Raw genomic sequence first — 15,697 nt, 5'->3', positions numbered from 1 at the left:
TATATTTAATTTTAAGCCAGAATGTCTCACTACAGCTTTGGGGATGTAATAATTGAAGGGTAACCTTGTTAACAGGTTTTCAGCACCAGTAGAGAAGACAAACTGGTCCCTAAGCACAGTCACTTGGTGCGGCAGAAGCGGGCGTGGATCACGGCTCCTGTGGCTCTCCGGGAGGGAGAGGACCTTTCCAGAAAAAACCCAATTGCCAAGGTACCAGCCACAGAGGAATATGGCTGTGGGGAGGGTGTGCATGTGTGAGTGTGTGTGCATGTGCAAGTTTGTGTGTGAGTGTGTGTGTAAGTGTCTGTGCATGTGCAAGTGTGTGTGCATGTGAGTGTGTGTGAGTAGCTGCATGTGCAAGTGTGAATGTATATGTGAGTGTCTGCATGTGCAAGTGTGTGTGCAGGAGTGTGTGTGTGTGAGTTTCTACATATACAAGTGTGAGTTTCTGCATGTGCAAGTGTGTATGAGTGCGTGTGTGTGTGTCTACATGTGCAAGTGTATGTATGTCAGTGTGTATGTGTGCATGTGAGTGTGTGTGTGTGGTTAATAAGACTGTGGTGAATGGAAATTACTCTGTCCACTTTCTGACATAAGGAAATTAGGTGCTGTGCTTACCAGATGTGTTTAAAAATGACCAGAACCTGCCTTGTAACAGAAAATGAAGACAAAGCAGCATCAATAACATTGAAATACATGCTTTTAGGATTTGATTCAGCCACAACTTGGGGAATGTGACATTGGGTCACCCTTAGTCTAATACACAACTTCACAATATTCATAGAAGGATAATGTCATTACAAGCAGCAGCTGCAGGAACTGAGGTCTGAGAGGAAGAGTGACTGACATGTGTCCTTCTTGGCTTGGGACAGCCGTGTATGCCTGTCTTCTGCAATCCACGATTGACAACTCTCAAAAGTTTTCAAACAAAGTTTATGGCAGTCCTAGTGTTGCGTACTAAATACCAAAGTTGAGTAAGCCGTACAAACCTGGATACACACCCCTCCTGAGGCTCCTTAACGCTGTTCTTATATTCTTCCCATGTCTGTGAATAACACTGTAATTCTGCCTCGGTTTTTGTTTTGTTTTCTTTTAACTGTATTTATTCATTATTTTCACATTGGATTAGTGGAGAAGCTCCACAATCATGTAAGGTCCGAGGACAACTTCTAAGAGTCTGTTCTCTCCCTCTGCCGTGTGTGTTCCGGGCACTGAAGGCAAGTCATCAGGCTTGACAGCAAAGCGCCTTTACCCAGCAAGCCATCTTGCGGAACCTCCTGTATGCTTTCATAGTTTTCCACATACCCGCAGTTTGTCACTTCACAGCCTGCTGCCCTCCGCTCCCCTTCTGTCTGTCTTCCTACATTGTCCAGAGTGACTACACCATTAGAAATGACACCATCTCCTCCAGCAACCGTGAACAGTCCTGCCTCCTCAGGAAGGGTGGCACTCATAGACCCCACTCCTACTCACGATGGAAAGTTAGAGGCCCCTACCTAGGTCTCAAGTTGGAAATCTAGCCATTCCTATCAATTTTACCCTCAAAATACAACACAAACCATCCATTTCTCAGCCCCACTGCCAGGGTCCCTGTCCCCTCCACCTCACACCTGGTCTTCCTGATTTCGCTCTTGCCAAATCCTCACCCACGTAACATCTGTTCTCTAGAATTAACAAGAGCAAACTTCTGAAGACAAACCAAAACATGCCCACCCATTACTGAGGACCTGAAATCAGCTAAGGGAAGGGCAGAGAGGAAAATGCCCCCTGCCCGGTCTGTGGAAGCTCATATGCTGATCTGGCCACTGTTTGCTCCAGCCTCTATCCTGGGTCCTTGCTGTTCTCTCTTCCCGGAGTCGGTTCCCCCGGGGGATTTTTAATACATAGCATCATCACATCCCTGATCGAGTGTCGCCTCCTCTCCACCTCCCTCTCTTTTCTGTCTGTGCTCTTACCTGTACGAGTTTGGCTCACAGCATATTTGTGCTAGACATTGGCCAGGCTCTGCTTGCTAGTTACCCACCCCCCTCATTAGCACAGAAGCGCCCAAGGACGTAGTGCCCTGCTTACGAAGTGGGTGCTCAGTAGCATGCACATAAATGCATGCTCGCCTGCCTCTGAGTTTGATCTTCGACTTTCCCATCTTATCTGTAAAGGGTTTCTACAAGAGCAATACAGCTATAGAACCAGAGACAACAGTTTCCTTTTTCCAGTACCATGTTGTATTTACTTTTATTTGTTTTTTTAAACATGACCATTGTTTTTTATTTTTATTTTATGTGTGTTTTCCCACATGAATGTGTGGGTGCCGTGCCCACAGAAGCTAGGAGAGGGTGTTGGATCCCCCGAAACTGGAGTTACAGACAGTTGTGAGCCACCATGTGGGTATTGGGACCCCAACCTGGGTCCTCTACGAGAAAAGTCCGTGTTCTTTACCACTGAGCCATCTCTCCAGCCCCACCGAATTGTTTTATAAAAGCCTTCTCAAGTCGAGACTTCCTCTGTGGCTTCACAAAGCCGCGTGTGTACAGCAAGAAGCTGAGTGTGGGACTTTGCTTGCTTTTGGTTTTGTTGCTGTTTTTTGTATCTGAGACCTTCATACTGTCTGTCAATGGGTTTCCCTAAAACTGACTCTTATGAGTCTAACAAGTGTTTTCTGTCCTTATTTATTTTAATTACCGTTGTTTTAGGTAAAATTTTCACAAAAAGCAAGGGGCTGGAGAGATGGCTCAGTAGGAAGAGCACTCGCTTGAGTTCAGTTCCCAGCACCTCCTGTTCCTCACAACCACCTGGCCACCGTAACTACAGCGCCAGGAGATGTGATGCTGCCCTCTGGCCTCTGCAGGCCTCTGCATTCACATCCACAAACTCCCCTACCCCCATCTCGCTACATACATACGCATAATTAAAAATAAAATTCATCTTAAAATACTTTATACGGAAGGCAAAATATCTCAGGAAATTCTCCATACTTTCCAAACTCCCCACCTAAAAGCAGTTCTCCCCACAGCCCCACCCCAGGGTATTTGGAAAACCGTGGGAAGAATGTGTCATTAATCCTAAGGTTTCAGTCCAGAGAGCTGGTTGGGCCGGTAGGGATCTATGTCTTCAGTGATGTGTGACGACAAACTACAGACACGGAGAAGCCTAGGGGGAGGAGCACAGGGAAACACGACTGATGAAACATAGGTAGGAATAAGACCGCTTGTGGAGAACAAAGAGGCTGGAGGGCACCCAGCAGGCTAGCAACAGTATTGATCTGCCAACGTATTTATTCCAGAGGAAGTACTTAGCTATATTTACCCCTGTCTGGGAAGATGCTCTCTTCATACCTTCCAGGCAAATGGGTGGATTTATGAAAGTGATTTTTATTCTGCAGTGTTCTACCTGTCTGTACCATATTTAAAATATACTCCCCCTGAGTCAGGCTTAGTGGCACGTGCTTATAACCCCAGCTCTGGGGAGATAAATGCAGGAGGATCAGGAGTTCATGGTCATCTACACAGCTACAAGCAAGCTGGAGGCTAGCTTGGGCTATATGAAATCCTATCTCATAAAACCTACTTCCAGTAAGTGTAGCTCAGTAAGAGCTCTCTGCCGGCATGCGTAAGTCACTGGTTTCTATCATAGTACACCAAAGAAAGATGAAAAAACCTGCTGCCCTCCAAGATGTGCTCCAACCATATCTTAATTCCACAACAGCTGTAAACGGTGAGCTTTATCCTGGTTTCCATTTCACAGATAGGAAACTGAAACCCAGGGAGGCCACTAGCCAGTGTCACACACTCGTGTGTGCTGAGAGGGAATTAGACCATGGCTCCACGGGACCACTACATGTCGTGGGCCACCTGCCTCCTGTCCATACCATGGCACCTTCAACAGGACATTGTCATTAAAATGTCTTATAAAAGTTTTAACTTGAGACATTCCCTGTTCTTTTTGCATTAGATACATTCTGACCTTGCAGAAGAAAAAGGAATAAAAATCACCTACAAATACACTGGGAAGGGAATTACAGAGCCACCTTTTGGTATATTTGTCTTCGATAAAAACACAGGAAACCTAAACGTTACCAGCATTCTTGACCGGGAAGAAACACCGTATTTTCTGGTAAGAGGGACAAATTTTACCCTTATTCATTGTTCTTCTTTGTTTTTATGTGTTTATGATTTTTTTATGTTTATACCACAGCAGTAGATTAAGTTTAGCTAAAATCTGTTGTTCCTATCACGGTTCAGCTGACAGGCTATGCCATGGACTCCAGAGGAAACAACCTGGAGAAGCCTTTAGAGCTACGCATCAAAGTTCTCGACATCAATGACAACGAGCCAGTGTTCCAACAGGATGTCTTTGTTGGGTCTATTGAAGAACTGAGTGCTGCCCGTAAGGACATTGCTTCTTTTCTTTTAATTCTGTGTGTTTGCGTGTGAGGGCTTGACTGTATGTGCATCACCTGTGGGCAGGTGCCTCTGGAGTTACAGGCAGTGGTAAACCACCTGATGTGGGTGCTAAGAACTGAACCTGAGTTCTCTGCAAAAGCAGCCAGTGCTCTTACCCACTAAGCCATCTCTCCAGACCTGAAACCCAAATATGTTTCCTTTCTTTTCGTTTGTTTGTTTGGTTGGTTTTTGTTGTTGAAATGTAAAACCAAGGTTATTTATCCCCCATATATAAAAACACAAAATCCTATCTTTTAGTAAAAGTTAAGTATTACTCAGGAAGGATGATAATAAATCCATCACTTCAGGTTTGGACCTCTTGTTATTTTAAATTTAAAGAACCTTAAAAATCATGACCTTTCTGAAAAAGATGATAGATTAGATTAATGCAGCAGGTAAGGTCTCCACAGCAACTGTTCAAACCCGCGCCTGTAAGGAGAAGTCAGCTATAGACACTGTAAAATGGGCAGGGTTGTGTTCTAGTCAAACTTTGTGAGCAAAAATGAGCAGCCTCCTGGCTTGGGGCTACGTGGGGTGTCGTTGACCTCTGATTTGTATTATTTCACTATTAGACCTGCTGCTGGTATTGTTCAGTGCAATGCTCTCCCTAAGACCTGAAGGAGAGCGCTCTCTTTGGTTGTAATAAAAAGAACAGTTGTACTAATCCTAATTTGCTTGCATCTGAATAAGCATCCAGGATCTTGGATAATAAGAAGTAGTTTTGGCTATAAGATTAAAATGTGTGGCCCTCATATAGCAATTTTTCAAAACTTTCCTAGTATTCTGTGTGTATTCATGTGACAAATGCTTGGCGTGAGAGAACAGCCTGTGAGGGTCAGTTCTCTCCTCCCATCTTGTGACCCCAAGTATCTCAGTTTGTCAGGCTTGGCAACAAATGCCTTCAGCCCTGAGCCATCTCTCTGTCCCCATCCAGCTAAATTTCCGACAGTGGTATAGTCTCATTCTGATAAGAACCATAGATCCCTGTAAGGAAAGACCAAGAGGATTTGTAAGCACCCTTACTTCAACACCTTTATTCCTCACGCCAGATACACTCGTGATGAAAGTCATAGCCACGGATGCGGATGACCCCACTACCCGCAATGCCGAAATCGCCTACAGAATTGTCTCTCAGGAGCCTGCCAACACTCCCGTGTTCTACCTCAAAAAAGACACAGGCGAGATTTATACAACCAGTTTTACTTTGGACAGAGAGGTAAGTTAATGTTACATACCACCCTCTTTTTTTACACTCTCTCCTTTTTAGTCTTTCCACTCTTTATTTTTCTAATTTTCACTTGTCCTGCATTCCTCACCTGTGGAATAACGTGTGGAAAGGGATCATTGTGTGGGAATGCGCTGCCCGACATGGTAGTCGGTAGCCTTGTGTGGCTATTGTGGGAATGCGCTACCCAACATGGTTGTCGGTAGCCTTGTGTGGCTAGTGTGGGAATGCGCTGCCCGACATGGTAGTCGGTAGCCTTGGGTGGCTAGTGTGCTCTTGGAATGTGACCAGGCCAAACTGAGGTGTGTCGTGTTCATGCTGAAATGGGTGAAGTAAGCAACAGATTGGAAAACTTAGCACGAAGGCTATAAAATCTCACCACATGGCTCAAACCGTGAGCACTTCTGCACTCCTATCTCTCAGAAGGCAGAGACAGAAAAAGTTCAAGTCAAGGCTACATAGGGAGCTCTACCTTGCTCAAGTTCAAGGCTAGTCTGCTCTACATAGGGAGCTCTGCCTTGCTCAAGTTCAAGGCTAGCCTGTTCTACAAAGGGAGCTCTGCCTTGCTCAAGTTCAAGGCTAGCCTGCTCTACAAAGGGAGCTCTGCCTTGCTCAAGTTCAAGGCTAGCCTGTTCTACATAGGGAGCTCTGCCTTGCTCAAGTTCAAGGCTAGTCTTCTCTACAAAGGGAGCTCTGCCTTGCTCAAGTTCAAGGCTAGCCTGCTCTACATAGGGAGCTCTGGCTTATCCTGGGTGACATAGTGAAATCAGCTTCACAGACAGCGCTTGGCCTGATAGCGCAGGCCTTTAGTCCCAGCGTTCAGGAGGAAGAGGCTGGTGAATACCAGTGAGTTGAGGCCAGCCTAGTTTCCATAAGAGAATTCCAAGCCAGCCAGGGCTGGATAGTGAGACTTGCGCTCAATAACAAAAATCAAAATCAAAAAGCTCATAATGGAGAAAATTCTTGCTTTGAATCTCAAAGGAAATTTTGAGAATTTGAGTTTTTCCCCAGAGGATTATTCTCTCGGACCTTTTTCTTTTTTATTTCTAATTCAAAAGGAGTTTTAATTTTATGTATGTGAGTATCTTGCTTGCACTGATGTATATCTGTGCTCCAATGTATGCCTGGTGCCTGCAGCGATCAGAAGAGAGCATCAGATCCCCTGAAATGGAAATTATAAGGCAGCTGTGAGCCGCTGTGGATGCTGAGAACCAGATCTGGAAACAGATCTGGGTCCTCTGAGAAAACTTCCAGGGCTCAACCACTGAGCCATCTCTCTAATCCCTAATTCTATTTTTTTTAATCAAAGGGGAGATCAATAACCTTTAAGTGCCACATACACAAAAATGTTAACAGCATAGCAGAGTAAAGTGTTAGCAGTTCCAAGGACACAGCACTTTTACCAGACATAAATCTGAAGCAGACGCAGTGTGTCATGTTTGGGAGTCAACTGCTCAAATGGGAAGGACCCTGGCCAGCATTCCTGTTGAGATCTCTCTGAAACGTAAGGTCTCAGTGACTTCTAACTTCTGCTGATGCACTTTCTCCTGAATCTCGAGTGGGGAAGTCTCCTCTAGTGCTCCACGGAGAAGCCGCTGTTTCCGAGGTGTGAACGTGGAGCTGACCGTCACAGCTGCCACTCCTCAGGAAGCCTCCAGGTTTATCTTGTTTAATCCACATAGAAACCGTGTGTGGCAAATCCAGCTCTTATTCCCATCTTACACATAAGGAAACTGGGGCTCAAAAGGATTAAGTTTGTGTCCAGACAAGCAAGCAGCTAACCGCAGAGATGAGACTCTCCTCTGTCCCACACAGGACCCTCCCACACTGAAGTGGCTGTTAATTCCCTTAAGCCCCAGACTCGATGAATGGAGCCGTGAACAGGAGACCACATATAAGAAAGGGGTTCATTTTCTCTACTGTTTTGCTTTGTGCTGTGGTGTGGTTTATATGTTTTCTCACGGAACTGAGGATGACCAGGAGCTTCTGTTCCTCCTGCTTCCACCTCTAGAAAAGAATACACTATTTTTTGTTTGGCTTTGGTTTGGAGTTTTTTGTTTGTTTGTTTAGTACTTTTGAGTCACATTTGACATCAGGGCATCTGTTGGACATGTTTCCTAGGAGTCCTCTCTCTACAGGAGTCTGGACCAAGCTTTCCAAGTTTTAACTCTCCTGGCCAAGTCTAACTGACTTAGCATTTAACTTGGATGAAATTGTATAGGAGCAGAACAAAAGCGACCGCCTCAGTCCCACAGCCTCCTCCAGCACAGAACAAGCTACATCTCGTACAGTCCACCTTTGTCTGAAGAAGCCGTCTCCTCAGACTGTTCCCAGTGACACAGTAGGATTATCAAAAACTCCCCCAGGTTTTCCACCTTTCTGTAAAAGCTCTGACTACATATAAATAGTATTCCCAAACCAACAACAGACCACGGAGGTTACTTGTGAATGAACTAGACAGTGATTCATTTTCTAAGGGTAGGGTAAACCAAAACCAGAAAGGCAGCTTCCAGAAGTACTAATTCCCTCCTCAGATGGGTCTTCTTCATTTTTTATTGTTCTGCAGGAACACAGCAGCTATTCCTTGACGGTGGAAGCAAGAGATGCCGATGGGCAGATAACAGATAAACCGGTACAGCAGGCTCAAGTTCAGATTCAGATCCTGGATGTCAATGACAATATACCTGTGGTGGAAAATAAATTGGTAACTTATTTTTATAGTAGATTTACTATTTCTTGAGTCCCAACTAAAATTGCCTTATTGCATTAATAAAAGCTGTGTGTTTCTTTATGTTTCGCAGTATGAAGGGATTGTGGAAGAAAACCAAGTCAATGTGGAAGTCATGCGTATCAAAGTGACCGATGCAGATGAAATAGGCTCAGATAACTGGTTAGCAAATTTTACATTTGCATCAGGAAATGAAGGGGGTTATTTCCACATTGAGACTGACACGCAGACTAATGAAGGGATTGTGACCCTTGTCAAGGTGAGTTGTGAGTGTTCGCCATCAGAGCAGACTGCAGCTGTTGGAGAAACCAACCTTTTGAGCCCTGTACTCTCATGGGTGCTTTATAAGGACATCACCAACCTTGCTCAGGATCAGAGACATCCTTACGGGGCCAAGTCAGGAACTCAGATCCCAGCCACATGGCCTCGCATGGCACACTTCCAGGCAGCTCACTATCTAGCGTGAGCTTGGTGGGCCAGGGTTCCATAACTTGCCGTTTGAACAAAAGTCTATCGTGATTTTACCGCAAGTGTTGTAAGGGCTGCACTTTGGAACACGGTAGTCTGCTTTCCTATGTCTCCTGGGTCAATGAAGGAAAAACTGAATTAAGTAGCCTTAGAGAGCATGTGTAATTCAGCTCAGTGGTGGTCGGCCTACCTAGCATGCATGAGGTCCTTGGTTTAACCCTTAGTGCCAAATCAATTAAAACTTGATATGGTGATTTGTACCTATAATCCCAGCATTTTGCAGGAGACTGTTGAAAGTTCAAGGCCAACCTAGACCTCATTACAAATTTCAGGACAGCCTGGGCTACAAAGCGAAACCCTGTCTTAAAAAATAGTGATGATGATGATGATGATGATGATGATGATGATGATGATGAGCAGCTGTGTGGTGGTGGTTGGTACATGCCTTTAATCCCAGCAATCAGGAGGCAGAGGCAGGCAGATTTCTGTAAATTCAAAACCAGCCTGGTCTACGTAGCAAATCCCAACAGATGTAAACAAATAGCAAATGCACAGGGAAGGGATCCCGAGATCATCCAGTCACTAGGGAAGATGCAGAATATGCTGAATACCCTACTCAGAACGCTGCCAGAGATAAAAGCGATGAAAGGCTAGAATCTAAGTGAATTCGGGTAGGTGATTTTTTTTTAATGATAGGCTATATATAAGTCAACACAGGAAAAAAATTGCATAAAAATTCTCAAAACAACATCAATTTTATATAAAAATTTTAAATTGCTCAAAAGTTAGTCCCAGATTGACTGAGTTTAATTATTTTTAAATATTTATTTTTACCAATACTTATTTCTAAAATGGAGAGTGGGAGCATACACTATGTGCACGGTGATCACACAAACTGCATAGTGGGTGCTGTAAATAGCAGAGTTTACCAAGAGCTTGCTGAAGGAAGGCTGATCTGCCTTGGACTCAGCAGCCCAGAGGAAAGGTGCTCATTGCACTTCAAAGGTAGGGAGCAGGCTCTTGTTTAAATGTATTTCCCTGGGCTTTCTCTTTAAATCAAGAAAGATCAGATTCTTTAGCATGTTAAGGTGCAGTGTAACTCTGTCTTAACATCCAAGCAGTGGTGGTGCACACCTTTAATTCCAGGACTTGGGAGGCAGAAGCAGGCAGATCTCTGAGTTCGAGGCCAGCCTGGTCTGCAGAGCAAGTTCCCAACAGCCAGAACTGCACAGAAAAACCCTGTCACAAAAAAAAAAAAAAAAGGAGGGAGAGGGAAAGGAAAGGAAAGGAAAGGAAAAGAAAAGAAAAGAAAAAACCCTACCTTAGGAAGAGAGCTTGCTGTGCCATTGTCTTAGAGTCGTGATGAAACCCACTACCAAAAGTAAGCTGGAGAGACTGGAGGCAGGAGCTGGTGTAGAGGCCATGGAGGAGTGTTGCTTACTGGTTTGTTCGTCATGGCTTGCTCAGCCTGCTTTCTTATAAAACCTAAGACCCCAGCAGCCCAGGGGTGACCCACACCCATCAATCACCAATTTTAAAAAGGCCCTACAGGCTTGCCTACAGCCCGATCTTATTGAGGCGCTTTCGTAATTGAGACCCCATCCTCTCAGATGACTCTAGCTTGTGTTGAGATAACTGTCCAGCACAGCCACCATGTACTCCACACCCGTTCATCAAAACAAGCGCAAGGAACGTGTGTTACTAAATATTAATTTTTATTAAATGCCCATGAATTTCCCTATTGCAAAAAAAAATTATTTTACTTGTAAAAAAAAAAGTAGAAATATATGTTTCTGAAAACAATTATGACCTTTATAAAAATCAATCGAAAGTACTTGCTATGTTAGACATGGTGGATCAGGCCACCTAAGGCAGCACCTAGTGCAGGGAGCAGAAAAATGGAGAAACGTCCAAGGCCAGCTTGGCTTGCAGAGTGAGTTCTAGGCCACAAAAGAGCTATATTTTTTGTTCCAAAAATACTAATAATTGTAAGAGCCAGAGGTAGTAGATGACTTCAAAGATAGTGTTTCTTGTCACATGTGAACTCACAGAGACTGTGACATCATATATAAGACATGCTCAAGCCAGACAAATTCCTGGCATAGAGGGGAAAGTTGGGTACCAAGTTCCAGCCGTTACTGGGGAGCTATTGGCATTTGAAGGCTGCTGGAAGAGGAAGAGTCAGTTTTAATGGCGTGGCATAGACACAGTCTATGGCAGACCTCTTACCCAAGAGTAACTGAACAGCACGAACTGGACTCCATGGGTTGAGAGAGAGAAAAAGAGAGAGAGAGAGAAAACACAGAGTTCAGTGAGAAGGAAAGTGGAGGCAGAGCTGGAAGGTTGTGAGGTGGACGTGAAGCTGATCAAAATTCACTGAGTAAAATTCTCAAAGAATAATAAAAAAAAAAAACAATAATAATGAAACCTCAGCCGGGCAATGGTGGCGCACGCCTTTAATCCCAGCACTCGGGAGGCAGAGGCAGGCGGATCTCTGTGAGTTCGAGACCAGCCTGGTCTACAAGAGCTAGTTCCAGGACAGGCTCCAAAACCACAGAGAAACCCTGTCTCGAAAAAAAAAAATAATGAAACCTCTTAAACCTTTCATATTTATGGATTTCCAAGCTAATAGGATTTGCAGCTGGTTGCTGTCGGTGTGACAGTGGACTGCCCGTGCAGCTGTGTCCCCAGGTTTAAATCATGTGTCTCTGCGTGTGCTCATGGGCTCCGCTTCCTCTGCAGTAATGTTGGCTTTGTCTCTCTAGGAAGTGGACTACGAGACAATGAAGGATCTCAACTTCAGCATCGTTGTCACTAATAAAGCAGCTTTCCACAAGTCTGTTAGGAACAAGTTCAAGCCCACGCCCATCCCCATCACAGTCAAGGTCAAGAATGTGGTTGAAGGCATCCATTTCAAGAGCAACGTGGTCTCCGTCCGAGCCAGTGAGGCGATGGATAGATCCAGCCTCAGCCAGGCGATCGGAAAATTTCAAGTTTTTGATGAAGACACTGGACAAGCAGCCAAAGTAAAGTAAGATATGGTGATGAGTGTGCTTCCAGGTTTCAATACCTTACGTGCCAGGGTTTTTAAATGTTGGTTTTCAAAACTCATTAGAAAATCATAGCAGCTCATTCCTTCACACCCCAGAATTACAGTTTGAGGAAGGCCCTAAAATCAGTTCTTCCTAAACTGAGCCTACCGTTAAAGGAAGGCGGAGTTTCCATCTTTCAGTCAGCCTCTGTGTGGAGCAGGGCTGGGCTGGTTACTAGAGAAGGCTGAAAGTGTCTCAGAAAATAACTGTAAAATTCTCTTATTTTCCAGCATACTAGGAGGTGAGGAAGTAGCAGATAAGATTAACCACTTGCAAAAGATGCCAGCACACTAATATAACCAGAACTGTGAAGGCTGAGGCAGGGGGATTCTGAGATCCTGGCCAACCTGAGCTGTACAGTGACACCCTGTCTCAAATAGGTGAATGAAGAGAGAATCTTGTCACAAATTCCACTTTACACACACATCGTTTTAATAGTTTCACACGTTCCTGGGCTTGGGGATTTAGCTCAGAAGTAGATTGCTTACTTAGCAAATGCAAGACCCTGGGTTCAGTCCTGAGCTTGAGGGGATGGGGATGTAATTTCACACATTTCAGTATAGGAGTAGTCATTTATGTACAAATAAATTCTGAGAATTAATCTTTATTTAAGCCACTTTATTTCAAGGAGAGGTGAGCTTTTCTCTGTGTGCACATGAATAAATATCTGTACCACATGTCTGCATGAGCCCACAGACATCAGAAGAGGGAGCCAGGCTCCCGGATCTAAAGTTACAGGCACTTGTGAGCCACTTGGTTGGTGCTGGGAATGGAAGCCTGGCCCTCTTCAAGATGGCTAAGCACTCTTGACCACTGAACCATCTTTCCAGGGAACTTGGGTGTTGGGGGTGGGAGAGGTCACAATGGTCATTACTAAGAATACATTTGCTGTCACCGTGCTCAGAAGTTCATTGTGCCCTGTCTCTATAGCTTACACTAACATCTTTTAAAATTATCAGAGTGCATCTCTCTATACAAAGCTGCTGTTTATGAAGTTACGTAGTTGAGTTTGAAGACTTCCTCCTGCAGCTCAGACACACAGGCTTGGGGACCTTCTGCTCGATAACAAAGACGCTCTGGTGCTCACCTTCCTTAGGCCTGTGTCCCTGGGTGCTGGCGCTTCATAAAACATCTAAAAACAGGACCAGCTGTGGCAGGAAGGCTCCCCAGCTGTCTGATTATATTTCCTGAGTCTCCATTAATGGAATCTATAGGCCATAGAGTGGGTGACTCTTCCCCAAATTGGTACTAATAAATGCCTTCCACTAACGTCTTTGTAAGCATCTTTTATTCGCCCTTTCACAGGGGTCTACTTTTAGCTTCTGCTACTCTGTGTGCCCCACAGGGCCACCTGTAACCAAGTCCCCAGACTAGAGGACTCTGTGTGATTTTTCTCTGCATTTGCTGAGAAGCTTGTATGTTCTAATACTATTGAGAATGGCCTCCTGACAATTTTTTAAATTTTTGCTATTTGTATCAAGGCCTGTGACTATTATGAAAAGGGCGTGCATTCTTTGAAGAAAACAAAATATGCTTCTTTACCAAAAGAGTCTTCCTTCCTTCTTTAGCGTGCACTTTAGAACAGGAGTGACCTAACCATCCACTTGCACCTGTGAGTTTTCATAAGTTCTGGGAGGCACAGCTAAGTTAAACCATTTAACTCATTAGTAGTTCCTGCTTTTGAAGTCTTCATAAAGACGGGAAGATCTGGAAATGGCTCGGCACTTAGAGCACCTGCAGCTTTTGTAGAGGACCCAGATTGGTTCCTAGAGACTCAGTGGCTCACAGTCACCTGTACCAGCTCCGGAGGCTCTGACCCCCTCTTCCAGCCTCTAAGGGCATCTGCTTGCGCATGCACACATCCACACGCAGATAAGCACACTTACACATAATTCAATATTAAAATAATAAAATCCTTTTAAAGATATACTAAGGACAGCAAAAGAATCATGTCTTTAATTTTGTCATAATGTGGTATTGAACTGATTACCCATCCAGTGATTTATGGATATAACATGTGAGCTGCTTGTCCTGCCCAAATGCTGAGTTCCACCACGGATCAGTGGCAAAGCTCCTTAAATGGCATCACGTAACACACGCCCTGTGCCGTGTCGATTAGACGATTTAGTGTGAAATGGCTATGGACATGGAAAATCGGGGCAGGCAAGTTCCTGACGGGCATTCAGAAGTACCTGTGAAAACCCAAATGTGCTGCCATCTGCTTTTTACATTTTACTTTCACAGTTTTAGTTTTACAGCTTTAGGTGTTGTTTGTTTGTTAAGACAGAGTGTCATTACCCCAGGCTGGCCTTGAACTCACTATGTAAGACAAGAATAACCTTCAACTCCTGATCCTTCTGCCTTCACCTCCCAAGTTCTGGATCATACCTTCCTCTATAATCATTTACTAGTAACAACAGCAGGCATAAAAGGCAGTTCAAGCATACAAGTGGGTTATTTCCAAATAGTGTACACAAATATTACTATAGATCAGCCATCTGTTCCCATGTGCTTAAATAGCTACTTACTAGAAAATGAATTATTGATTTCATTGAACCAAGAGACTCGTGTTTGCCTTGTGTTTGTAGTTTATATGTTAAACTCAATTGTACTTGCTGTATACAATTCTGAAAACTTAATATGAGCATATTTCCTGTGCCTCCTTGTAGCTGGCTTTTCACACTGATTTTCCTCTCTTCAGAGAGGAAACCTAGAATGTGTCGTCTTCACTTTTAGCCGGTTCACTTGAAAGTCATCATTCCTAACAACATACAGCAGCTCAAAATGTTTAGGTGCTTCCAGTTGAGGCAACCACTGTTTTTTAAGTTATTTTTAAATATTGACAACATCCCAGTATACTGTATACCATAAGCCTATTCCACTACCACGTGACATTCAAATCCAGTGTGTATAACAAGTACCTACACAATGGGGTGTAGTTAAGTTGAAGGAGGTACGGATGTTAGTCCCAGTGTGCCCAGAATTAAGGATGAACTTGGTGTTTGTTTTGAAACAGATTTGCGAAAGTGGAAGACATAGACAACTGGGTCTCCGTGGATTCTGCCACTTCAGAAATTAAGCTTGTAAAGATTCCCGATTTTGAATCTAGATATGTTCAGAATGGCACCTACACTGTAAAGGTTGTGGCCATATCCAGTGGTAAGTTGTTAAACAGATTTTTGTGTGACTAAATGCATTCAGATGTTATCTTTCAGCACAGGAAGCATGTGTTCTGTGTAGAAAAGTCTCATCTCTTCAGTGGTTATGCCTTCATATTCTTGCTTACATAGTGACTTAGAACTGACTCAAATCTGAGACCCAGTTGAGATGGGAGGTGCCCTCAGCAGCTAGCACGCCCTCCTTACCTGATTGGCTGGTGTTCAGCCATAGACTCAGAAGTCTGAACACTCTCCTGTTTATTTTCAAGATCATCCTCAAAAAACCATCACTGGCACTGTTGTTATCACCGTTGAAGACAGCAATGACAATTGCCCCACGCTGGTGGAACCAGTGCAGAGTATCTGCAAGGATGCCCCTTACGTGAATGTCACCGCAAAGGATCTGGATGGACCCCAGAACAGCGGGCCGTTCACGTTCTCCATCCTCGACCAGCCGCCTGGAACAGCAGAGCAGTGGAAAATAGTACACCAAGAAGGTACGTAAATGATTGACCTACGTCAAAATCTAAACAGTAAGCATGGTAGATAACGAAGCTGTTTATAACATAGGCTGTTTCTTCTCTCAA

At 44.2% G+C, this 15,697-nt stretch overlaps 1 protein-coding gene across 1 annotated transcript in view; it reads left to right on the top strand.

Moving 5' to 3' along the window:
- LOC121441845 (desmoglein-2-like) overlaps positions 1–15,697 on the top strand; it is a 43,666-nt gene that overhangs the window by 15,367 nt on the left and 12,602 nt on the right. The window contains exons 3-11 of the mRNA XM_041643167.1: positions 76–210; positions 3,949–4,110; positions 4,239–4,383; positions 5,489–5,655; positions 8,231–8,368; positions 8,466–8,651; positions 11,626–11,891; positions 14,969–15,111; positions 15,380–15,607. Coding sequence (XP_041499101.1) covers positions 76–210; positions 3,949–4,110; positions 4,239–4,383; positions 5,489–5,655; positions 8,231–8,368; positions 8,466–8,651; positions 11,626–11,891; positions 14,969–15,111; positions 15,380–15,607 — 1,570 coding nt within the window. The remainder of the gene's footprint in view (positions 1–75; positions 211–3,948; positions 4,111–4,238; positions 4,384–5,488; positions 5,656–8,230; positions 8,369–8,465; positions 8,652–11,625; positions 11,892–14,968; positions 15,112–15,379; positions 15,608–15,697) is intronic.

This window comes from Microtus oregoni, unplaced genomic scaffold (genome assembly GCF_018167655.1).
Source record: "Microtus oregoni isolate MIOR12 unplaced genomic scaffold, Mior012 000082F_ref0000272, whole genome shotgun sequence".
NCBI classification, from domain to species: Eukaryota; Metazoa; Chordata; class Mammalia; order Rodentia; family Cricetidae; genus Microtus; species Microtus oregoni.
Note: the sequence above shows the minus strand (reverse complement) of the source record. Positions and strands in the feature narration are given on the sequence as shown.